The 26,848-nt window shown below is 38.2% G+C and overlaps 1 protein-coding gene across 1 annotated transcript in view; it reads right to left on the bottom strand.

The window, feature by feature from the left end:
• The window catches only part of FAM47E (family with sequence similarity 47 member E), an 83,987-nt gene that overhangs the window by 7,913 nt on the left and 49,226 nt on the right, over positions 1-26,848 (bottom strand). Inside the window, exons 3-7 of the mRNA XM_069092165.1 lie at positions 21,634-21,773; positions 19,745-19,889; positions 15,760-15,966; positions 11,348-11,503; positions 4,604-4,681 (exon numbers count right to left, since the gene is read on the bottom strand). Of these exons, the coding sequence (XP_068948266.1) occupies positions 4,604-4,681; positions 11,348-11,503; positions 15,760-15,966; positions 19,745-19,889; positions 21,634-21,773 (726 nt within the window). The remainder of the gene's footprint in view (positions 1-4,603; positions 4,682-11,347; positions 11,504-15,759; positions 15,967-19,744; positions 19,890-21,633; positions 21,774-26,848) is intronic.

The raw sequence follows: 26,848 nt of genomic DNA, 5'->3' as shown, positions 1-26,848 counted from the left end.
AATCCCTCCCTAAGCCAAATTCAATGAGAATAAGGTTGGCCCATTCCCTTTTGCCTTCCTATTCTTTCCCTCCATTGTAACTATTTTCCCTTGCTTCTTCTATATGAGATAGTTTACCCCATTCTGTCTCTCCCCATCTCCTCTCATTATATTCCTCTCTCACCTCTTAATTTCACCTTTTAAGTATCATCCCTTCCTGTTAAATTGGTCCTGTGCCCTCTATCTATGTATACCTATAAATATATATACACACATTCACATATGTATTCATATGCTGTCATATATAGACATATATATATATATATATTCCCTTCAACTATTTTCTTTTTTTTTTAAGGCAATTGGGGTTAAGTAACTTGCCCAAGGTTACACGGCCAGTTATTTCTGGGTGTGGTTCTAAGAATCTGAGCCCGGATGCGATCCCAGGTCTCCCAACTCTGGGGCTGGCACTCTTACTCACTGCGCCACCTGGCTGCCCCTCCCTTCAACTAGTTTCATATTGACAAAAGTTTCATCAATTACAGTTATTGTTTTTCCATGTAGGAATGTAAATAGTTCAACTTTGATAAGTTCCTTATGATTTCTTTTCCCTGTTTACCTTCTCATGCTTCTCTTGCTTCTTGTATCTGAATGTCAAATTATCTATTCAATTCTGTTTTTTTCATCAAGAATGCTTGAAAGTTCTCTATTCCACTGAATGACCATATTTTCCCCTGAAACATGATACTCAGGTTTGCTGGGTAGGTGATTCTTGGTTTTAATCCCAGCTCCTTTGACCTCCAGAATATCATATTCCAAGCCCTTCGATCCCTCAGTGTGGAAGCTGCCAGATTCTGGGTTATCCTGATTGTGTTTCCACAATATTCAAATTGTTTCTTCCTGGCTGCTTGTAATATTTTCTCCTTAATCTGGGAATTCTGGAAGCTGGCTATAATATTCCTAGGGGTTTTCTTTTTGGGGTCTTTTTCAGGAGGTGATTGGTGGATTCTTTCAACCTCTATTTTGTCCTCTGGTCCTAAAACATCAGGGCAGTTTTCTTTGAGAACTTCCTGGAGGATGATTTCTAGGTTCTTTCTTTGATCATGGCTTTCAGGTAGTCCAATAATTTTTAAATTATCTCTCCTGCATCTATTTTCCATGTCGGTGGTTTTTCCCATGAGATATTTCACATTGCCTTCTATTCTTTCATTTGTTTGGATCTGTTTAACAGCATCTTGATTTCTCATAATGTCATTAGCTTCCATTTGCTCCAATCTAATTCTGAAGGAATGATTCTGCTCAGTGAGCTTTTAAGATTCTTTTTCTATCTGGCAAATTCAGCTTTTTAAGGCATTCTTCTCCTCATTGCCTTTTTGAGCCTTTTTTGCCAGTTGAGTTAGTCTATTTTTTAAGGTATGATTTTCCTTAATCAGGCTGTTGACTCTCATTCCATAATTTTCTTGCATCGTTCTCATTTCTCTTCCCAATTTTTCCTCCACTTCTCTTATCTGCTTCTTAAGGTCCTCTATGGCTTGTAAGTAGCTCGTATTTTCCTTTGAAGCTTTTGGTGCAGGAGTTCTGACTTCACTGTCTTCTCCTGTTCCATGCTTTGCTCCTTTTTGTCCCCAAAATAGGAGTCTAATGTTGGAATCTTATGTCTGCTTTGTTTCCTTTGCCTGGTCATGTCACCCCTCAGTCACTTGACCCCTGGGTTTTTTGCCACAGTAGGACTCTGCCACCAGACAGGGGAGCTTTCATCCTAAACTCTGGGGTTTTCTCAGCTGCCAGAGGTATTAGTTGGGTGCCCTCTCTGAGGCCTCCACATGCTCTGGCAAGCGGGACACACACCCCAGAACCTCCACCCAAGACTGCAATCCAGATCCAAGCAGGTTCAAGCAAAAGTGATTACCCCTCAGACCGATGCTTGGTCCCCCTATACTCTGCAGGCCAGGAGCTGAAGCTGCCACATGGTGCTGGTTGTGCTGGGGGTCTTAGTGCCTTCTCACTCCAGGGACAACAGCTGACACACTCCCATTTACTGGGTCCCAAAGTCCAGACTGCACTGGCCTCTCACTTTGTCCTTCACTTCTTTGTGTTGATAATTCTGGAAATTGCCACAGCTGCTGCTGATCTGGAGTTCATCAGGCCGGCAGCTGATCAGGCCTGCCCTAGGGCTAAAACCACTGGTTCACGAGGGCCTGGGCTCAGCTCCCAGAACACTGTGCTGGCTGCTTCCTACTGGCCTGCTGGGCTGTCCTGAGCGGGAGGTTAGCTTCTCTGTGTCATTTTATGGGTTCTGTAGCTCCAAAGTTTGTTCAGAGTCCCCTTTTTATATTTATTGGGGAAGGTGTAGGAAGCCGGAGTAGCGGGGAGCTCCTGCTTTTACTCCACCATCTTGACTCCACCCCCGCAGAATCACCATTTTTAAAAGCAAAAAGCTAACACAAAATAAATTAGGTGTATGTAGATTGGAAAATGTTTTGTTAATTTAATCAAATAATATTGAGTCAAAAACTATTAATATGGAGAAGGGACAGAAATATGGAAGTGTACAAAAAGATGCACAGGGAAGAGACAATCCAAAGAACAATGCCACAACACAACCATGAAGTCCAAGACAACAATAGCAAGAATTTCATGTTATACACAAAATAGAGAAGGTGCAAAGGGACAGTGGTATTTTACAGTCTCTGCACTTTTCCATTGATTATTTGACTAAATGTAGTTAAAGACAGTATCTCATTTTAGATGTCTGAAAGGCACTGGTGATATTAGATTGGAGATCAGTAAAGAGATTGGGGTAGAAAAGATAGTTTTGAGAACCATCAGCACAGAGAAGGTAATTCAATACATGGTAGCTGATGAGATCTTCAAGTGAAATAAGCAGGTAGTGAATTTGGTATGTCAGAAAATGCCAAGGGGTGGCTAGGTGGCACAGTGAGTAGAGCGCTGGCCCTGGAGTCAGGAGGACCTGAGTTTGGATCCAACCTCAGATACTTAGTGAGCATGCACACACACACACACACACACACCAACCCGTGTGAGACCTCAGGCAAGTCACTTAACCCCAAGTGCCCTCCAAAAAAGCAAAAATTTAAAAATGCCTACAATGTATGTAAAAATAGCATAAAACTTCAAAAAAAAAGACACAGAAACACCCCCTGCCATTTTGTATTCTCTCTAGCAAAGATAACACAGAAGGTGTCTTCTACATCTTCAATCTCCTCAAAGGTTTGCAATGACCTTCAGATTAACTACATACCATGCAACTCTTTTAGGGGGTTCTCTAAAGTGTTCATTTACATGATAGTATACTTAGTGAACTTGGAAAAAAGAAGTAGTCAAAACAACTAACAACTTTAGCAAAGTTGCAGAATATAAAATAAGCCCATATAAATCACCAACATTTCTGTATATCACCAACAAAATCACAGCAGGAAGAGATAGAGAAATTTCATCTAAATTAAATGCAAACAATATAAAAATGCTTGGGAGTCTACGTGACAGGATACACACAGGAACTATATGAGCTCAGTTACAAAACTATAGATCTAAACAATTGGAGAAATGTAAATTTCTCATGGCTAGTCTGAGCCAATATAATAAAATGACATTTCTTCCTAAGATAATTTATTCAGTGCTATACCAATCAAAATGCCAAACAATTATTTTATAGAGCTAGAAAAAATAATTTAAAATTCCTCTGGAAGAACAAATTGTCAAAAACATCAAAGGAATAAAAAAAAGTGGCCTGTCAATAACAGATTTCAAACTACACTATGTAGTAACCATGGAGACAGTCGGGCGCTGGCTAAGAAATGATGAAAGGGGTGGTTTCAGAAAAACCTGGGAATACTTATATGAGCTGATGTAAAGCTAAGTGAGTAGAACTAGAAAAACACTGTATATAGTAACAGCAATATTGTAATGATAATCAAATGTGAAAGACTTAGCTACTCTGATCAATGCAATGATCAAATTCCAAAGGACTCATGATAAAAAATGCTATCTGCCTCCAGAGAGAGAACTGATAAGCTCTAAGTGAGGACTGAAGTATATTTGTTTTCACTTCATTTTTATTGCCCCCCCCCATTTTTTTTTGCAACATGATGCATGTGGAAATTTGCTTTGCATGATTTCATCTGTATACTGGGTATTACATATATTGCCTCCTCAAAGGATGTGGGATAGGTAGAGGGCTACAATTTGGAACTGAAAACAATTTTTTAAAAAAGCATTTTAAAGTGTTCATTTATTCATGGAACCTTCATTTGTAGAGAATCAGAATATTCAGGAAGACTTCTCATGGATTATAGAGAATTTGGACTGGAATGTGGTGGATTTCCCATTTTTCAAGAATGCACAGATTTCTGGTTTGAGGAAGGTTCATAGGAACACTTGTGACAAAGTTTTGCATTTTGGGTAATATAAGCTATATTTAGGATCCTACTCACTAGATTGACTTTGAACCTGGACAAAAAGGAAGTAAGAAAAAGAGCCTGTGGCATAGTATGTTTCTATCCAGGTTCACCTGTTACCTCTGCAGCACTCCATCTAATCTAGCACTCAACAACGGGCTTGCTGTTGATACCCAGGCTGATATCCAGATCCCTATTTTACTCACAGTAGGCATCCTGTAGCCTTTTCTTTCAATAAATTCTTTGAAAGCAACTGTTCCATGGAGGTCCATGAGTGTTGCATCCTAAGAAGAAATCAGATATAGTTTAAGAGGTCAGTCATCAAAACTTTATTTTTATAAGAGCTCTGAAAAAGAGTGCTGCTTTCAAAGCACAGACCAACAAATGTGAGCCCTAGAAGGGAAGCATTTTTTCTTCACATAGAAGAAATGCAAATAATAGCAACCAGATGAAAGTGTTTTAAGTCATACAACTAGTTCAAATAACAAACTCAAAGAACTGTTTAGCTTTATGCAAAAAAAAATAATCCAGAAATTATCAATTCAGTTCTGGCAGCTTCACAATAATATAGCATTTTAGCTCAATGACATACGTACCTTGCTATGTCAAGATACTGAAAATAATAAATTTCCTTTCTGACAAAGATATAATTTTCGACAATAAAATATTGAAATTATATTTCATAGTGTGATATTCAGACTCTTAAAATTCATTGAACATAGACATTTTGGGTTTTGTTTTGAAAATATTTTAATATTTTAAAATCATTATTAGGACATTGACAAAAATGAATATTTCCTCATAAAAAGGAAAGAAATTATAGTGTATAACCCTAAATGCTTACATCAATAAAATATAGAGGGGTGGATAGGTGGTGCAGTGAATAGAGCACCAGCCCTGGAGTCAGGAAGACCTCAGTTCAAATAGAATATCTAAATAATTTTTATTTTTTTATAATTTTTGAAAAAAATTTTTTTTTGAAAAAGAAATTGAACAGATTACACATGAGCTTCCTAAGAAAAAAGCAGGGGGACCAAATGGATTTACAAGCAAATTTTACCAAACATTTAAAGATCAACTAATTCCAATTTTAATAAATTATTTGTAATATTAGGCAAAGAGAGAGTCCTACCAAACTCCTTTTATGAAACAAATATGATGTTATCTAAACCAGGAAGAGTAAAAACAGAGAAAGAAAATTATAGACAAATTTCCTTAATGAATATTGACACAAAAATCCTAAACAAAATACAAGGGAGGAGACTACAACAACAGATCACAAAAATTATACATTATAACTAAGTGGGATTTATACCAGGAATGCAGTGTTGCTTCAATATATGAAGAATTGTTAATGTAATTGATTATATTCATAATAAAAATTACATGATTATATCAATAGATGCAGAAAAAGCTTTTGACAAACTACCACACTCATTTCTATTAAAAACACTTGAAAGCATAGGTATAAATGGGTTTTTCCTTAAAATGATAAGAAGCATCAGCAAGAATTATCTGTAATGGGGATAAGTCAGAAGGCTTGCTTTTGTTGTAGTGCTTGGGTTTTGATATGTTGTTTCATTATTATCATGCTCTTTAACAAAATTATTTATGGTTTCTATGACTTGTTCTTTAATCCACTCATTCTTTAAGATTAGGTGATTTAATTTCCAATTAATTTTTAACCTCTGTTTCCATGGTCCTTTGCTAAATGTAATTTTAATAGCATTATGATCTTAAAAGGATGCAGTTAAAGTTTTGCTTTTCTGCATTTAACTATAAATTCTTTATAGCCAAATACATGGTTAACTTTTGTAAAGAATGTCATGCACCATTGAGAAAAAGATATATTCCTTTCTATTACCATTTATTTCTCTCCAGATGTCTATTATATCTAACTTATCTAAAATTCTATTAATCTCCTTAGCTTCTTTCTTATTTTTTTTTTTTTTTGGTTAGATTTATCTAGCTCTGAGAGTGGATGGTTGAAATCTCCCACTATTATAGTTTTGTTATCTATTTCCATCTGTAATTCAATGAACTTTTTCTTTAAAAATTTGAGTGCATATATGTTTAGTATTGATATGACTTCATTATCTATGATACCTTTTAACATAATGTAGTTTCCCTGCTTATCTCTTTTAATTAAACCTATTTCACTTTTAACTTTGAGGTCATGATTGCTACTCCTAATTTTTTTGCATCAACTGAAGCATAATAAGTTCTACTTCAGACTTTCATTTTTCCTGTATGTTTCTCTCATTTTTAAATATGTTCCATGTAAACAGCATATTGTTGTGTTCTGGTTTTTGAGCCATTCTGTTATGTTTCTGTTTTATGGGTGGATTCATACCATATTTAAAAGTTTTAGAGCTTCACGGCAATTTTCCTAAATAATTTCTTGAAGGGTAAAATCTCGACTCTTTTAAAAAAAATCATACCTTTGAGGTAGTTTAACAATTTTTATATTATCTCTCCTTGATCTGTTTTCTAGGTCAGTTGTTTTTCCTAATGATATGTTGCACATTCTCTTCTATTTTTCATTCTTTTGACTTTATTTTATTATTTCTTGATGTCTTATGAAGTCTTTGGCTTCTCCTTGCCCAATTCTAATTTTTAAGGTGTTATTTTTTTCAGTAAGTTTTTGGATCTCTTTTCCCAATTAGTTGACTTTTTCATAATTTTCTTACTTTTTTTTTTTGCATTGCTCATTTCTTTTCCCAATTTTACCTTAATAGCTCTTATTAAGTCCTTTTTAAGCTTTTCCAAGACCTTTTTTGAATTGTGACCATTTTATATTTTTCTTTGAAGCTTTACAGGAAGCCATTTTATCTTCTGAGTTTGAACCTGGATTTTCTATATCACTATAGTAGCTATCTATGTTTGGGCTCTTTCTCTGTTTTTTACTCATTTTTAATGGCCCATTTTTTGGCTGTTTATGTTAGAGTTGAACTCTCCTCCTGGGTGTTGGGGATAATGCCCCAGGCTTCAGGTGTTTAACGTTGTTATTTTTTGAGGTCTATCTGAGGGCCTTTGGCCTCTTGGTTCTTCCAGTGTTCCATAATCCAAAGCCAAGTGTGGTCACTGCTCCTCCAGCTTATGCCTTGGTCTATGAGTGATCTCAGGTATTTTTTTGCCTTTTGGAGTGGGGAAAGTATGGGGTTAAGTGACTTGCCCAAGGTCACATGGCTAGTTTTTTGTATTAAGTGTCTGAGGCTGGATTTGAACTCAGGTCCTCCTGACTCCAAGGCCAGTGCTCTATTCACTGCACCACCTAGCCACCCTGATCTCAGGTATTCCTTTCTACTCCTGAACTAGGGTCCCCAGCAACACTGCCACTTCAAATGCTCTTGCTCCCTATGGTCCCTTAGGTGGCTCCAAGTGTCACATCATCCCTCTGCCTTGGAAGCAAAGTCAGAGACGTTCTTCTGTGAGTGACCACAACCAGCAGTGTCCCTGCACCTCTGCTACTGCATCCCATATGCCCACTCCTCCTCATCTGGAGTCAGTCTGGGACCCCATTTGGTCAGTACACCTGGGTTCCATGCCCAGGACTGGCAGAGGGCTACCACCATCTTCCCCTGATCACCCACTCAACCCCAACACCACTGTGGGGCAAAAGCTGTCAAAGCTGAGGCTGTCACCACAGCTGCCCCCCAACCCCCCACCCCGCCTTGTTTTTCCTTGACAGCGGTATCTGCCCAGAGGTATATGCACTTCAATCAAGCCAGACCTCTGCTCTGGGAGGTCAGATCTTTCCTAACTGCCTCTGAAGCTGTCTTAGCCTGGATGACTGCTTTACTTTTAATTTAATTACCTCTGCTGCTCTGAATTTACCTTGAGGCATTATATTAAGTTATTTGGGGGGAATTTAGGAAGGCCAGGTAGTTTCCTGCCTTATTTGCCTTCTTCCCACAATTCCTCTACACTGTGACTTTAACCTCTTTAATTTAGTCTACTCTTTGGTCTCTCAGGAGAGATCTAAGGGACCTCCACATTCACATTTTAGGATTTTACTGGACAGAGTCATTGAGTCACTCATAAAAACTAAAGCATGACTCTGTTGCTCCCAAGGAAGTCTTTTATCCCCTCATGCCAGAGTCATCTGGCAACAAGCAATGCTTCAGCTCCACTAAATGGATGGAGGGAGGAGAGGGGGAGGAGAAAGAAGACATCTTTCATCCAAGTAGGAGGAAGTTGAGAGTGACCAGGTTCCAGTGTGGAGTAAGCAGATTCAGAAAAACAGCAAGCTCTGTCTTGCAAATCACTCATTAAGCAGATCAGTGTGTCAGACAAAGCTCCAAATGCTCATCACCATATTTAATTTGGTATAGCAAAATGTTCATATCTTCCATTTGAAATGGGCTTATTGATATGTCAATCCTGGGTCTTCTCAGCTCAAAAGTTTCTAAGATCCCCCCATCATGCTTCAGTCCTTCCTTCCAGCTAACAAACTTACACTTGCCATTTGTGACCTTTCCCACATGGGACTATACCTAATTATGGTCCTATTGTGTCAAAGGGTAAGCACAATCTAGTGGCTTTAGGGGTACAATTCCAAATAGCATGGCAGAGTTAATGGGTCTGTTCACAGCTCCACCAACAATGCATTAGTATGCCTGTCCTCCCACAGATTCTCTAGTGATGGTCATTTTCCTCTTTTGTCATCTTAACAATTTGAATGATAGGAGACAGAACCTCAGAGTCATTTAAATTTTATTATTTTTCATTAATAGTGATTTTGAGGATTTTTTCATATGCCTGTTGATAGCTTAGATTTCTTCCTTTGAGACCTGCCTGTTTATGCCCTTTGACTACTTATCTAATAGTCAACTTCCTAACTAAGAATTGTTCTTGGTCTTATTTGCATGAATTCCCTTTATAGCTTATATATCACTAATTTATTAGAGAAATTTGCTGTAAATATTTTCCCCCTGTTAACTCTCTTTTCTTTTTTCACAGAAGCAATTTGGTAGAATCCTTTATTTTCTTTAAAAAAAACCACAATTTTTGTGACCTTGGGATTATTTTTTTCTAGTATTTCATAGAATTCACTTGTTAATCTATCTTGTTCTGACTGGGGAAGGGTGTGTATGTGTGCGGAGGTGGGGGGAGTGTTAATTTTTTTCTGAGATATTCTCTATTTCTTGTCTCCTTAATCTGGATGCAGTATAACAGAAAAAGATGAGCATATAAGCAGTACTGATCTCTATTGTGTACAGCTTGCTTTTGGAGGGGGTGTACGTGTGAAGTATATATATATATATATATATAATAAATTCAGCATATCACTATTAAAATTACCCTGCTTATCTGAATCCCTTTTAGCTTTCCTTCTGTTCTTTGTTTGCACATTAAAAAAAAGCTTCAATGACCTTTTCTTTTTCTTCCCCCCTTCCCCACTTTTTTTTTTGCAACCTTATCCCTAGTTTCTCTGTGCCTCCCAATTCCGTCTCTACCCTGCTCATAGACAGAGGGCATGGGTGTGAGCTGACCAAATTACTGCTATCAGAAATGAAAATAGTGGGGGCAGCTAGGTGGCGCAGTCAGGAGGACTTGAGTTCAAATATGACCTCAGACACTTAAGACAAAAACTAGTCATGTGACATTGGGCAAGTCGCTTAGCCCCAATTGCCCTACCTTCCCCTCTCTAAAAAGAAAAAAAAAATGAAAATAGTGAATGCATCACCAATGAAGAAGAAATTAAGACAATTGTTAGAAGTTATTTTCTCAATTACATGTCAATAAAATTGACAATCTAAGTGAGATGGATAAATATTAATAAAAAATATAGACTGCCCAGATTAACAGAAGAGGAAATAGAATTCTTAAAAAAAACCATATCTTGGAAAAAAAATTGATCAAGTCATAAATGAGCTCCCTAAGAAAAAATCTCCAGGATCAGATGGATTCACAAGTGAATTCTATCTAACATTTAAGGAATAATTAATCCAGTATAGAAACTATTTTTAAAAATAGGTAAGGGAGTCCTACCAAATTCCTTTTATGACACAATTATGGTGCTGATACCTAAACAATGACTACAACAATTGAACAGGAAAAAACAACCACACACATACAAACACAAAGTCAAAAGTAAATATTGCAAGATTACAAAAAACAAGCATGACTCACATGAGATGAATGGAGGACACTCCTGCCCTGCTCCTTTGCGAGGTGGAAGATTCACAGGGTTGCACATTGCACATATTCTCAGACCCTTTTTTTGATCAGTTAGGTTGATATTTTCCTCCTCTTTATCTTTTATTTTGTTTTTAAAATACTATTTACTATTGACTTGGTTCTCCAGAAGAGAACATATCAGAGGGTATTGAACATTGGATATTGGAGGGATGATTGGAAGATACTGTGACAAACTATGGTGATGTGAAAAATGGTATCAATAAAAATTATTTTCAAAAAATCATTCTCTTATGCCAATTCCATTACATTAATTGACGTGGGGATATGGAACATCCCAATTACATATTGATGATAAATCACATTCATCAGACTCTTTTTTTTTTTTTTTTTGCCTTTTGGAGGGCAATTGGGGTTAAGTAACTTGCCCAAGGTTACAAGGCTAGTTTTTTTGTGTGGGTGTTAAGTGTCTGAAGCTGGAACCGAACTTGGGTCTTCTGACTCTGGGGCCGGCGCTTTACTCGCTGTGCCACCTAGTCACCCTGATTCATCAGACTCTTGGTCAATCCGTCATCTATTGAATATTATTCAAATATTCTTTGGGCCCCTCTTGTAGTCAGGGAACTTAATATATACTCTCTCTAATAATTTATTATCTTAATTGTAGAACTCATGATATGAGTTGTGAGATTCTAGGAAAATTATCTATTTCTCAAGATTCTAGAATCAGGTAGAAGGGCCACAAATAAACGAGGGTAATTTTGAGCCCAAATGAAAATGAGGTCATAGATCATGACATGGGAACATACCTTTTCTTGAAGATTCTTTTTCAACTTTTCATATTTGGAAGAAGTCTCCATTTTAGGGTCTAACAGAGGTTCATTTGCTTTTAACTTCTTCCATAACTTGGTGTGCAAATACCAGGCCCCATACCTGAACTTTACACAGTCTGGTTTGTAAGGATTCTGCAGAAAAAAAAAAAACCAAACAATTCCCAACATCATTTCGGGTGTTCTGGTTTATGACAGTGATTCAAAAAGTAAGTGTTCAGTTCCTTGATTCAAATGCAGTTGATAAGTCAACAATATCACTATGAATCTGTTTCAATTTAGTTCCTGCCCTAGTATTTTAGGAAACATACTTTTCATTGGTTTGAGTTGATGTCAATAACCAAAATATTTCATCAGTTAGATAATAGCTCCATGTTGTCTCCACAGCAGTTTAAATTTTATATGTAAGCAAACCTATAATCACATTCATTGCGAAAGATTCCACTGACTATTCTAGAAGACATCTATCCTCTTGCAAAACTTAAATCAAAGTATCGGCTAGGAATAATAAAAAAAAAGATGATAAATCTCCTCCACGAGTCATGTTGCCAACACTGGACTTACACAATATTCATTAATAGACAAATATTTACTCAAAACATTCACAAAATGCATGAGTATTTTGTATAAAGAACACACCATACCTAAAAGGCAATGAGATAAAATGAGAAAGTCCATACAGAACGCAGAGGAAAAGTTATTTATGGGGGATGGGTCAGAATACAAAGTTGCTGAGTTTCCTTCCAACACTAAAATTCTGATCATGTGAAAATATCTGGGAGCTTAGCTACAAAGATAGAGAACGTTCCTGCATTGTTTGGTCCCCAAAATACATATTTGTTAAAGTTCTATGTGGTGTTGAAAAATATGTATATTCTTCAACAATTCCCATTTGAAAAATGTCGTACACCACATAGCTATATACAAATGACTACCAAACACTCTTTACCAAAATGAAGGGTGACAAATAATTGGAAAAATATGCTGCGTTCATCATTGAGTCATGCCAATATAGTAAGAATCACGCTATCTAAATTGAATTATAGAGTCGTACCAATCAAATTACCAAGGGCACATTACAGACCTAGATAAAAGAATAACAAAATTCATTTGGACGAACAAAAGATATTGCATGGGAAATGATGAAAGAAAAAGTAGGAATGAAGGGAGCATAATATTACCACAATTCAAGTTATATTACTTTCTTTTCTGGACTACACTTCTCAACATTTTTTTACCTTGTTCCAGAAATATCTTCATCCTGGAATTCACATCTTGGAAGTACCCTCTGACCTTGTAGCCTCTCTCTGATTGGATGCTTTCTGCCAGAACCTCCATTTTAGGATGGCACCCAGGCCAGCCATGTCTAATTCTTCTTCATGAAGCCCTCTGGACTTTTTCTACCCTGTGCTTTCACCCCTTCACCATATACCTTTGCCCATCCTCTTTGCAGCTTTCAACAACAGAATGTAAGGGCAGAGGCTTTCTTTCTTTTTTTCTTGTGTATTTGTTCCCTGGTATTCCCATAGTAAATACTTAACAACTGCTTGCTAAATGACTGATAGATAATACAAAGTATTAATCAGCAAAACTATTTGGTTCTAGCCAAAAAACCCAGAAAAGAACAGTGGGACATATTAGATAAGCAACATAAATCTAACACAACTGTTTAGTGTCAGATATGTGGCCCGAGCCACAAAACCTGAAAACCCCCAAAACTGAAGATCAGTCAGTGCCTGTGTGAGGGATGGGGCAGAGCCGGCAAAAGCAGGACAGAGAAGAGCCAGATTCTGTAAGTCTCTTCGAGTTTCTTGGGGGCTCTTCAGCTGTCTCCGTCTTTGGGCTCCTCTGACTTCCGGCTTCAAGAGTGAAGATGGAAAACGGCAACCCCATTTCAGGTTGCTGGAGGGAAAAGAAGACTGGGAAGAAACCAACCGGAGAGGAGCTGGCAGTGCCCAACATGGCCCTAGCCCCAGCTTGCTACACTAGAAACAGCAGGGAATTTCCCCTTGCTCCCAATGGAAGAATTCCTTCACTCTGTGCTGTCTGGTATTATATTATATTTGCCTATGTGTGCTGATGTCTATTTTACTATTGGATAAATTGTTTTCTTTGTGTGTGTATTTGAATGTAGTAGTATTTGATGGGAAGGAGGTAAAGTGTTGGATGTAAAACTCTTTTTCCCATTAAGAAACAGTGATCAGAAGATTAGCTTAAACCTGGAAACCATATCCACTAGACTAATGATTTATAAGGGAGTAGGTAGATGTAATTCTAGCCTCATACCCACCTCCCTCTGAGGAAAGCAGAATGGCCACGCTCACAGACCCAACTTCTTGCTTCCCCTCCTGGCAGGAAATAAGATGTTCCTTGGAGAAGAGTGGTGGGGTAAAGAGGCTAGAAACATCTATTCTGACTGCCTCTGAATCACACAATGACACCCCATGCTACATGTAGAGAACAGCCCTTCCTACACATGGTGACTCTTTCCATAGGAATATAATTTCTGGTGTCTTATTTTTGCAAGTAATTGTAAGGGTTTTTTCTTTCTACGTCTTATTTTCTCTTCAGCAAGCTGAAGTGGGGTTGGCATCGTTCATCTTCTCTCTTGAAACTGGAAGCCAGAAGAGCCCCAGACCTGAAGAAAGTGAAATTCTCAAGAGACTTGAAAAGCCTGGAGCTTTTCTCTCTCCCACTCTCACCAACTCTGCCTCACCACTCATGCAGGTGCAGGGCATTGGTCTCTATCAAGGAAGAGAGTGCCACACCAAGGGGTCTGGGACTTGGGATACAGACAGAACCAAGAACAGCAGTTTCTGGATCAAGGACAAGAACTTCTGGGAAAACTGCAAAGAAGTCTGACATAAATTATATATAGACCATTATCTTACTTACATACCACAACGGATTCCAAATGGACACATGGCTTAAAAATAAAATGTTTCATCATTTAAAAAAAAGTAGAAGACAACAGGCCTTCCATATCTATGGCTAAGAGGAGAATCTTTTTTTTTTTTTTTTTTTTGGCTTTTTGGAAGGCAATTGGGGTTAAGTGACTTGCCCAAGGTAAGAGGAGAATCTTAACCAAGCAAGGGAGAGGAGATAAAAAAAAAAATAAAATAAACAATTTCAATTACATAAAATTTAAAAGCTTTTGCAAAAACAAAACTAGTATGTGAACCAGAAAAGAAACTGTGTTATGGGAGGAAATATATTTGCTTTAAATGTCACTGATAAAAGTTTGATATGCAAAAGATACAGAACACTGATACATATAGGACCAAAAGTCATTCCCAATTAGGTGTGTTCAAAGGACAGGAAGTCTTCAAAAGATCTGTGGATTGTAAACATTTTAAGAAAAGATGCTCTGAATCACTAATAATAAGAGAAATACACACTAAAACAACCCGCGCTCAGGAAACTGGCAAAGATAAGGAGAAAGGCAATATTGGAGGAAGCATCAGAAGACAGGCATACTGTTTCTGGAGCTCTGTTTTGGCCCCACCATCCTGCAAAACAATTTGAGATTATGGGAGAAAAATCACGAAAATGTTCATGCCCTTTGTTCATTTCCATTGTTTAGCACAATACACCACGACTAACAAAGACACCATATGAGCCAAAATAATTCTAGCAGTGTATTTTGTGGTAGTCAAAATGTGGAAATTAAATGTGTGCCTATGGATAGAAGAATAGCTAAGAAAAAAAAATACTGTGGGATATGAAAGTGCCGTCAGAAACGAAGACTATGAGTTCAAAGAAACATAGGAATGGAAGGGTGATTCAGGGCGGAAAGAAGAAAAGAAAAGAAAGAATGTAGGTAAACAGAAAGAAATCCTAACCAGTACCTGGGAATGGAAAGTGAAAGAATGCACCTCTGGGGAGGCAGACCATTCCGCTTTGGAGCGCCTTCTTCGGCCCTAAGTAGTTATGATTAATGAGTACAAACTTACCTAACCTGTCGTATTATTGCGCCCCACGCAATCTTCAGATAAGACATCTTGAGATTTGCTCTGATTCCTGCCTCACCCCGCCCCTCTTTCCATCTCTTGCTTAGGGAAACAGTAATTAAATTAAAATTACCATTGGGACTAGAAAGGGCATGGCAGCAGACTGTTTCCTGGTTCCACGCATCTCTGTAACTTAGAAAACCAAAGCTCCCTTCCTTAGTCACCACCCCCTTCGTGTTCTCTCTCCCTATGAGAATATAAGGTCCTGGAGAACAAGGCTCCTTCAGACCTTGGAATTCAAAAAAGCAGGAATTAAAACACAAAGAATAGACCACTGTTCAAAGCTCAAGGATTGAGAAAAGCTTCCTCCATTTGCCGGGTCTCCTTTCCTCTGGCACACGTTCTTTTTTCTCCTGGAAGAGTTTCAAAATGGGAACTTACCTTGGTCCGCTTCGTTCTCCTTTCGTAGTCGATCTCCTCCAGGACGTATTGCATCTCTTGCAGGGTCGTTAGCCCCACACCCTGCTTTAGTTCCAGTGGCATCTGATTCATTTTCATCAAATGGAAGACGTTGTAGCCCTTAGGACATTCATAGCTAGTTTCAAACAGTTTCAGGATCCTAGGCACGTTCATTTTGTCACTCTCTCCCTAGTACATTAATATCATATCGTAAGCACTAAAGCGATTGAAAAGTAAAGTATCTTCTGCTTTTTATCTAAGGGGACAGTACAATGCTCTGGGATATTTTGGAGAGGAAGTGGAAGTTAGTGAGAGAAGAGTTTCAATCAACGGACAAGCTTTGTGGTGAGCAACAGAGGGTTGACCTTGGGAGTAAGAAAGACCTGTGTTCAAATCCTTCCTCTGATATTTATTAACTGTATGACTCACTTAACTGTTACCTGCCGCAGTTTCCTCCTCTGTAAAACGGGGGCGGGGAGGGGGTGTAATAATAGCACCTACCTTCCAGGGTTGTTGTGAAGATCAAATGAGATATGTAAAGTGCTTTGCAACCCTTAAAGTGCTATGTAAACATTGGTTGTAAAAAACGAGATTTCCTGCCCTCAAAGAGCTTACATTCTGCCTAGGAAGACAACATATGGGTATATGGGCACACATTTTGTATGCATGTATATGAAATAAATTCAAGCTAATGGGATGGGGATAGGGGTGGAGAATGGACCATCGACAGTCACGAAGATCAAGAAAGTCTTCATATTTCATCTGAAATGAGCCTTGAAAGAAGACAGGAAAAGAGGAGGGGGTGTATTCTAGTATGGAGAGATAATCTAAGGCCATGGAGACAGATGGAGTGTTGTGTGAGAGAAACCATAGGAAAGTCATTCTGCTGGACCCAAGAGGGTTCAAAGGGAAATAGCCTTAGAAAGGCAGGATAGAGACAAGCTGGGTAAGTCTTTAAATACCATGCTGAGGAGTCTGCATCTAAGCCAATAAATAATAAAAAGCCACGGAAGTCTATTGAGCAGGGGAATCACATTTCAGATCTGGAGTGCTGCTTCTCGTTCTTAAGTGCTACTTTGGTGACATGAAAGAGATATAGAAACATGGTCTTGGAAACCATAGTGTATCTGGGGAGCTAATTTTCTGTTTTAACAAAAAGTCCTTCCTCCCTTTTTGTAGCAATGAAACTCTCAGCAGTGCTGGAGAATTGTTCTAACACACCAAGGGCAGGTTCTTGCAGAGAAAGTGAGAACTGGAACCATGGCTCCCTCTACCAATAGCTTCTCTGCTAGTTTTAGTCTCAGAAAATTGTCTGAATCAGTGAGAGGTCAAATGATTTGCCAAGAGTCTGTGTCAGTGGGGCACCAACCCCTGCTGCCTCTAAATATCTGTAATTCAGCAACTGATTCAGTGAATAAGACCTTGCATTTCTGGAACATAGAGTTAATAAGACAACCCTATCCAGGAGCCAGTGACCCAAGTCCCTGGCATCAGCTTTACCATCTTGGCTGCCCTTCCCTGGATGCCCTCTTTCCTAAAATGTGGCACAGACATCTGAGAATAATATTCCTCACATGGTCTGATCCAGGCAGAGTGAACAGAAATGTCACTTCGCTCCTGGACAGCACATTCTCTATGTATTCTGATTCCACTAATTTTCTTGGCTTTCCTATCACCGTGTTACCTCATTTGGGTTTCCAGACCACTGAAACCCCCCAGATCACTTTTTTCAGACAAACTCCTATGCATTATTCCCTATTCTGTACTTGGGAAGATAATTATCTGAACCCTAGTGTAAGAATTTACGGTCATTCCTATTAAAATTCCTAGGTTTTGGTTCAACATTCCAGCTTTTTTGATCCTGACTCCATCATTAAGTGCTCGAGGTCTCCCTCACACCTTTGTGTCATCTGCAAATTTGATAACTATGCCTTTATCTAAGTCACCATTAAAAATGTTAAATGGCACAACACTAAGCATAGATCCTTGGGGCACTCTACTGGAAACCTTCTTCCAAATGCACATGGAACTATCAGTGATGACCACTCTTTAGGTCTTACCATCCAAGTAATCTGAATCTACCTAATTATACTGTCATCTAACCTGTATCTCTCCATCTTCCCCCCCCCCCCCAAATAGCATGAGAGACTTTGGCAAATGCTTCCTCATAATTTAAGTATACCAAAGCATGCCACCCAATCCATCAGTCTAGTAACCCTGTCAAAAAAGGAAATGAGAATGACTTACTATTCTGTATAGGTCGGTGGGAGAGGTGGGGCTAAGTGGAGGGGTGGGTTGCTTAACAATCTAATAACTCTTAGTACTGACCTCTTGAAAGCTTAGTGTTACAGTTCTGAACAAAGGAGTAGTATCCCTTGGGAAGGTTAAGTTCTTGATAGGGATAGGTTGCTGTGGTAAGAATAATGTCCTAACCCCTTCTTCCATACAGGTTTGACTGGTTTTTCTCTGAAAGGTTACAAATCTATTCCAGTATCTGATTAGTGTAAGGGACTAAGTATTAGATGGTTTCCTGGTCATGTAAGGGAATAAAAGGCCCCCTCTCTTGGCGTCAGAGCTCTTCAGACTTGGCAGATGTCCCCAAACCTTGTGTGTCCCCACACCCTATCCAGCTGACCACACATATTTCCATATAGAGGTAAAGAAGGCAGTATCTCTCCAAGTTAAGTGCTATGTCTCCTTGAATATTCTTTCTATGGTATGGCTAAGTAAACTTCCTTTTGTTAATGGCTCAATGACCTATGGGGACTTATTTGATTCCCACATTTAACCCGAATAAACAGTGTATGAGTCTGAGTTAGGTCAGGCTCCTAACAGTTACTTAGATCCCCAGCAAGACTAAATGTTTTCCTTTCCATGTACATGTGTGCATGTATGTGCAGGATGGATAAGGGGGAAGTGTAACTTTAATCCCAGTGTAGGACTATAATAAGCCTAAGGATTGGATCAGTCCCCAGGGAGGCAGAAACCCAGAAAAGATGGAAGGAAATTTGTTTCCACTGTTTATAATCTTAGACATGAATCTTTTGTGCTTTAAAAAAGTATCAGGTTAAATAAAGTTTGTTCTTCATTCAACATTTTGTTAGCCTCAGACTTTTCTTTTGCAGAAACTAAGACATAGATCAGATTCTGATGTTTCTAGGGGAAATTCTGGGTGGGGGCATAAGTGAAAGAGGTAATGATTGATAAGCCTTCAGGCATGAATTTTGTTGTCATAAACCCAGAGTTTCAGTCCTGGCATATGAGTTACAAGAGTTATTTTTATATACCTAACCACATTTGTCAAAATGTGGTTGATTAGGAGCTCTCTAATTAAATGATAAGAAAGTTGACATAATGTAGTTTAAAGAATACTGGACTTGGTCTTGAAAAAGACTTGCGTGTGTATCCTAGCTCCATCATTTAATACTTGTTCAACCCTGATTAAGTTCCTTTATCTGACCCTCAGTTTCTCCATTTATAAAATGGAGGCAATATGGCGGCCCAGTAGATAGAATACTGGGCTTAGAATCAGAAAGATCTGAGTTAAATCTGGCCTTAGACACTATCTGTGTGACCCTGAGCTAAGTCACTTAACCTCTCTGTGACTCAGTTTCCTCAGCTGTAAAATGGGGATAATAATATCAACTACCTCCCAGGGCTGTTATAAGAATAAAGCAAGATAATATGTGTAAAGTTCTTTGCAAAGCACTTTAAAAATACTAGTTGTATACTTGCACTTCTTATCTTAGCAGGTTGCTTCAAAGACAGTTCTTTACAATCCTCAAAGAGTTATAGAAACACAACTTATGAGTTATGTAAATGGTTGTTAGGAGAAAATTCATTTGGTGGTTGAAGAGGGGTTATTTCTAAATCTGATGATTTCCCTTAGATTTTGTCCCCAAAGTGAGAAAATTCACTTTCCAAGTTGACCCCAATGAAGGTAGTTCATGGGTGACTGCTAACTTACAAAAGCAGAAACCCAGTCACAGAATTCTTTGGCAGTCTGTTGGATGTGTTCTTCCAGCTCTGGGAGGTAGTTGAATTCTTCCTCTTCTATCTTTTCTTCCCCACGGAAAAACCTGTATGGGTTCTTCACTGGTGGTGGTTTGGGACTGAAGGAGAAAAGATAAACAAATAAAAACACAGAGCAAGTCAGTCACAGAAAAGCCTGGTGCTGGACAGAGGGCAGGTCCAGAGCCTCACAACAGCACCTCTCTCATGGTCACAAACTCTCCAAGGAAATCTTTCAATCATATTATTACTAGCAACAATTTGGGACAGAATCAATATAAGCTATGATAATAATGCATTCTTAAAATGAGAGGTCTAAAGTTTTCTTTGGTGTTGGGCACCTCTCTGACACTCTGGTGAAAAATAGAACAATAATAATGTTATTATACATAATAGTGTTGTTGTTCAGTCATATCTGCCTCTTCATGCCCCATTTGGAGTTTTCTTGGAGGAGATGCTGGAGTGGTTTGCCATTTCCTTCTCCAGCTCATTTTACAGATGAGGAAACTGAAGCAAAGAGGGTTAAGTGACACTTGCCCAGGGTCACACAGTTAGTAAGTGTCTGAGGCCAGATTTGAACTCCTCACAAAGAGGAGTCTTCCTGACTCCAGACCTGGCACTCTAACTGCTGTACCCCATATAATAACATATACTATTCTATAGTACTATAATCATAAGTAATATTATATACGGTGATATGATAATATACCAAATATTAATATATACTATGTTATATATTAATATGCTATATTATTATATAATATACTGTATATCATAATATAATATTATGCACAGTAATGTATAATTATATATATTTTATACACACATAAGAATAATGCATTCTTAAAACCAGGAGTTCTTAACCTTTCTTTAGTATTAGGTATCCCTTTGACACTCTGGTGAAAATACAATAATAATTTTATTATATAGAATAACATACTATTATATATTATGGTATATAATATTATATACAATAATCTAATATACGTCATGTTACAAAAATTATCTACAATAATATATAAGTATATAATAACAATATCATGACATAATATACACAATAAAATACATCATATATAATATTACACACAATAACATAATATATATCATGATATACAATACTACAAAATAACACATGATTGTATATATGTTATATATACATATATATATAATTTTATACACATACAATAATAACATATTCTTAAAACCAGGGGTTCTTAATGTTTTTTGTGTCATAAACTCCTCAGAATGATGTTTTTAAATATAGGATAATAAAGGAAAACAATTATATTGAAATACAGTTATCACCATATTCCCAAAAGACAAATTCCTATTCTCCAGGTCAAGAACCCTTGCTTTAAAGCAACAAATTACAGTTCATGACTGAACCCAGAAGCAGACAAATCTCCAGTATTGCTCATGTCCAAACAGTCATTATGAATGTGAAATATTGTTATTAGAAGATTTTATTTACCCACACAACCACACACACAAGTTTAACTCAGCATGGTAGTCATGGGAAGAAAAAGGCAAGGCATGATGGTGTTGTGAGGTTAATGAAATCAGAGACCTCTGGATTACTGGTTAGTCCTCAGTCACCCATCTGGGAGTCCTTTGGCTAGGTCCTTTCCATTCTTCACATCTAGCTAGTAAGAGAAGTGACCACTCTGTTGGCCTGGGAGGTACCTTCTCCTCTTCATTAGGAAAGGATTTCATTTAAAAGCATTTCTCTGCTTCTAATGTTCAAAACCTTGCTATATGGCAACCTTACTAAAGGCAGCTTGGGAAGGGAACCAACAAAATGTCTTGAGATCGAGTGTCCCTGAGGGGCCCTGGAACAATACTCACCCTTCCAATGGCACACACTCACGAGTTTTCATCATGCCTTCCCAGGGTTTTCTCTTTAGCTCTCTGCCTTCCTGACAGTATGCCCATTCATCCTCCAAACACTTCTCTGGATCAAGGACTTTCAGAACCTGCTTAAGGAGCTACAAAGACAAAGTATACGCCTTCAACAGGAGGAGAAGCTGAAGTGGAACAAAATGGACCCTACTTTTAGAAACAAAACAAAATCAGCCCACTCCCTCTACCTTGTTGTGTTTACTATGCCTTGTCAGTCAGTGCCATTTATTGAGTTAAGTGTGGCACTATTGCAGGTTGGTCAAACCTAGTACCTTCTCCACAGTGGAAGAGAAATACAACATGGTTCCAAGCCTATTTTTTTTAAAGCTATCAGGGTTAAGTAACTTGCTCAAGGTTACACGGCCAGTTATTTCTGGGTGTGGTGCTAAGTATCTGAGCCCAGCTTCGATCCCCAGGTCATTCCGACACTGGAACTGGTGCTCTTACTCACTGAGCCACCTGGCCACCCCTAAGCGATTGGGGTTAAGTAACTTGCTCAAGGTTACACGGCCAGGTGTTTCTGGGTGGGTGCTAAGTGTCTGAGCCCAGGATTCAATATCCAGGTCATCCCAACACTGGAACCGGTGCTCTTACTCACTGAGCCACCTGGCCACCCCTATTTTTTTTTTTTTTACTGATTTCCCATTATTCCTCCTCCCCCTACCATGAACTCTACATTCTAGTCAAACTGTCTTACTTCCTGTCACCATATCAATATTCCACCTTCCATCTCTGCATATCTGGAACACTCTTCTATCACCCTGCCAGCTCTCAGGCTCACTAACTCTCTTCCAGGCTCAGATCATATGCCTTCCCTGATTCTCTCAATTGCTTGTGTTCCCTTTTGTCTAAGGAGAAATAGAGGAAGTTATGAGTCATGTGGCAGCTGGAAGAGGTAATGTGGCACTTAAGAGGGAGAAGATCACTCAAGTTGGCTTCCAGTCCCGCTCACCATGCTCCTTGATCAATAGCGGCTCTTTCTGCCTCCTGGAGAAATGCCTGCTGATGGCTGAGCATCACACAGGATTTCTGCCCCAGACGTATTCTGAGTTCATTTGATCTCATTTAATTATGTCATCCAATAAACTGGGCAAGACAACTAAGTCAGAAACTTCAAGGATAGAGAAAACCAATCATTGATACTTTAATTTGGTTCTTTTCCCAATTCAACAAATATTAGTTCAGGAGTGTGGAGACAGAGAAAGAGGGACCTAGTATTTTTCCTCTCTTAAGAGGAATAACTTCCATGTTGGTGTAAACTGAGCAAACCATGTGTACTCTGGCCCTTTGAGTTTGTCCCTTCCCTTCCCAGTTGTTTCTGCAAGGCCTTTCAATATTGTGTTCTAGTCCTCACCAGGGGCCCTCTTCTCACTGACCAACAAGGCTCTAATATCACAAGACCATATCAATACTAGGTCTGTGTACTCTGTTGTTTTATGGGACATTGTAACCCTATGCCTAGTAAGATTCTGTGGCCCAGCATAATTGTTCCCTGCTTTGTGTGTGTTTAGTATTTTCAAATATGTGCATATATGTACTTATATCAATATAGTTCACTGTTGTGTTATGTTCTACTGTGTTATGATGTGATATGATGTTATGTTATCTTGTGTTGTGGTATGACATTACATTATCTTTGATTTGATATGATGTTATGTTGTGTTATATTGGTGGGGAAGAGCTAGTATTGAGAGCCCACTTGACTGACAGGTTTTCTTTGTGAGCTGACTTCTTTGTGCCATGGGATAAAATCTAAAAAAAAAAAACATTCATTTTAAGCTAACATACTAAAATTTAAATACACAATAAGAAAAGAAAAGGAGACATTATAAACTTAAATATTAAAACTTAAAAACAAAATAAGAAAAGGAAAAAAAGCACTGGCATGTGCACAGCAGAACATGCGATAAAATCTTTTTTACTGACTTGTATCTCAGACTTTGAACAGTGGATCTTTCTGCTACAATAGTACCTACTATAGGCTATGTTATAGAAGATCCAATATAAGAAGATCCAAGATCCAATATAAACCATTGTCCTTGGCCTCCAAGAACTTAGGATCCAGTTAAGGAAATATAACATAGACATAAATACCACTACCAAGAATAATCTAGAAAGCATTATTGGGGGAATTTGAAGTCTTGATCAAGAAACAGAAGATCTTTGGAACAGTGGTGGTGCTTTTATTGAAAGCAAGGGCTACAGAAGAGGAAGAAGGGGGAAGTGAGCAGCTATTTAAGAAGATGATGTCTTTTTTTTTTTTTTTTTTTTTTAGCAACCGGGGTTAAGTAACTTGCTCAAGGTTACACGGCCAGTTATTTCTGGGTGTGGTTCTTAGCATCTGAGCCCGGATTTGATCCAGGTCATCCCGACGCTGGAGCCGGTGCTCTTACTCGCTGAGCCACCTGGCCGCCCCTAAGCAATTGGGGTTAAGTAACTTGCTCAAGGTTACACGGCCAGGTGTTTCTGGGTGGGTGCTAAGTGTCTGAGTCCGGGATTCGATCTCCAGGTCTTCTCAACACTGGAGCCGGTGCTCTTACTCGCTGTGCTACCTGGCTGCCCTGAAGATGATGTCTTAATAATAGGAATTAGATTTCTAGTGAAAGGCAATTGACTTAAATTCTGTAAAAGGTGGAAGCCTGGACATGATGACCCGCTAAAAAATCATAATTTAGACACTGAGTCATAACTCAGATAAGGTGTCTGGTAAAAGCCATAACAAGAATATGGTGACCTCTTTGTGAACATTTTGACCAGTACATATATCCTGTACGTTACCCATCAACATTGGCTTAATGCCCAAGTTTGGAAATGAGCTCAGTAGGCAGAAATCCAAAATATCCACCTATCAATAGTGACATACTTTCTAGCTCCTCCTCCCTTTGCCTGTTTTCTATAATTATTACTGGCCTTCCTGGGGTCTTTGTGGGGATCCAATCAGTAGTCTGGCTGTTGCCCAAGACTGAGGATGATTAATATCTTGGCAGGGATCCATCATACCGCCCCAAATATAAGAAACCCAAATTGATTAAACTACTTTCTATAATCAATCAGGAGCTCCTTGCACTCTTGCTTTGGTATCAAATTTGTCCCACACTTTGGGAGGAGGTACAGAGTTCCCTAGGTAGGGGAATTCTGGACCTTACAATACCCGAGAAGGCCAAAAAATTTCCCCAGGTGTCTGTATGCTAAGTTGAATTAAATACTGTAAACATGACCTAAGCATGTACCATGTTCAGAGCAGTCTGCTAAATGCTAAGGAAGACAGTAGTGTTTACCTATGATGTGGTCCCCTCCCTCAGAGAACTTGCAGTCTAATAGGAAGATAAGACACAAAGACAAGTATAATACACAACATTACATGATATGTGCATTAGAGAATCATGAGACAAAGTATGCTGGGAGATCTGAAATGGAAGGAATAGTTCAAAGTTCAAGTAGTAACATAAGACAAATAGACTCAGAATTAAATTAGGAACTAAAAGAAGGAAGTAAAATAGAAAGTATTTTGGAGATCAACAGGGGAAGAATAAGAAGAAATATTGTCCATGGAAATTAATAAAATGCTATAGACTACCTAGACCAAAAGAGAAATTATATGAGGAGTCAGTGAAATAGAGGTATGATATGGTAGAAATGACCATTCCACCTTGTATTTGAACAAGAGGAAATTGGACATAGTGTAACATGAATATAGATTTTTAAGGGTTCAGAGGAAGGGTGGATAGATTTTTGTGGCTTAAAATTCTACAGAAGTCAGTCCAGGAGAGAAATGGAAAGCTCTCAACAATGAAATTCTGATAACACAAAGAGAAAAACAATTCTCATGGTGAGGAAAGGGGCAAATTGTTTACAGAGAACACCAACATGTAAGGACAAGAAACACATTGGTCAAGTTAAAAATTTTAAGGCAACAAAATGGGATCAAGGATAGGTAATTGAAGATTATTTAAAAAGTGTGGCACAATTTTGTTAAGAACAGTGTCAGGAACATTAAAGATCAGAAAGAATTGAGGTTGGCAAGGAAAGTGAGGCCATCAAAAAGGATTGATTTTTTAAATTGGAAAAGGAAGGAAAATCAAAGAAGAGATGGTGTCACTCCTCCAAGTGGATGGAATGATGGATAACAGATGATGACAAGAAGACTGTGCTGCTCAAATCTTTGTTATTTTTTTCTTGTGATGATAAATTATTTGGGGGCTAGAAGGGATAGAACAAATATAGCTAACAAAGAGTTTATATGCAAGATAAGGAAGGAGATTGTAAGAGAATATTTAGCTGTACTTGTGATGAGTTTAAGTCATTAAAGGCTAGAGAGATGTGAGCCAGATGATATGAGTATAGTCAGCTTTGTGTGAATGGCTGGACTCAAAGAGTAGTTATTAATGGTTTGATGTCAAATTGGAAGATGGCTGGTCTACAGTGGCATGTCTCAGGGGTATGTGCTTGACTCTGTGCTAATGTTTTGGAATAACGGCATGAATAGCACATTTATCAAATTTGCAAATGACACAAAATTCAGAGAGACAGCAAATGTATTGAATTATAAAATCAGGATTCCCCAAACCTTAATAGGTTAGGGTATTGAGTTAAATCCACTAAGGTGAAATTGGAAAGAGATATTATGTAAGTCTTACATAAGATTCAAAAATCAACTTCACATCTATTTAATGGGAAAAGTGTAGCTAGACAGCTGTTGATCTGAGGGGTGATGGTGGTGAGATCAGAGTCAACAGAAACCAAATACAGAAACCAAAAGAACTGCTACAATCTTAGGCTATATCTTTCCCAAACCACAACTGGCGAATTGCATGTAATTCTGAGTGACACATATTATAAAGGATATTAATAGAAGACTGAAGAAGCAACAAAGAAAGAAACAGTAGGACTAAATTTTCTTTAAAATGAGAATAAATTTGTAGTGATTACTAGGAGAATTTCAGAAAAGAAAGTAGAATCACTATAAGAGCTCTGAGAGAGACTAGACAGTTTTTTGAATGGAAGAGAGAGAGTACACATAAAGTTTTAATTAAAAAAGTAATTAACACCTTGAAAAACAAAGCTATCAGACAGAACAAAAAAAATACAATGATAAAACAAGCATTATTGAGATAAAGTAAAAATTCTACATACAGTTCCATGTTCAATAAAAATAACTGAT

Source organism: Petaurus breviceps, unplaced genomic scaffold, assembly GCF_028583685.1.
Source record: "Petaurus breviceps papuanus isolate PSGF00001 unplaced genomic scaffold, PetGlider_PUasm1.0 126, whole genome shotgun sequence".
Lineage (NCBI taxonomy): Eukaryota > Metazoa > Chordata > Mammalia > Diprotodontia > Petauridae > Petaurus > Petaurus breviceps.
This window is presented reverse-complemented; position numbering and strand designations above follow the sequence as displayed.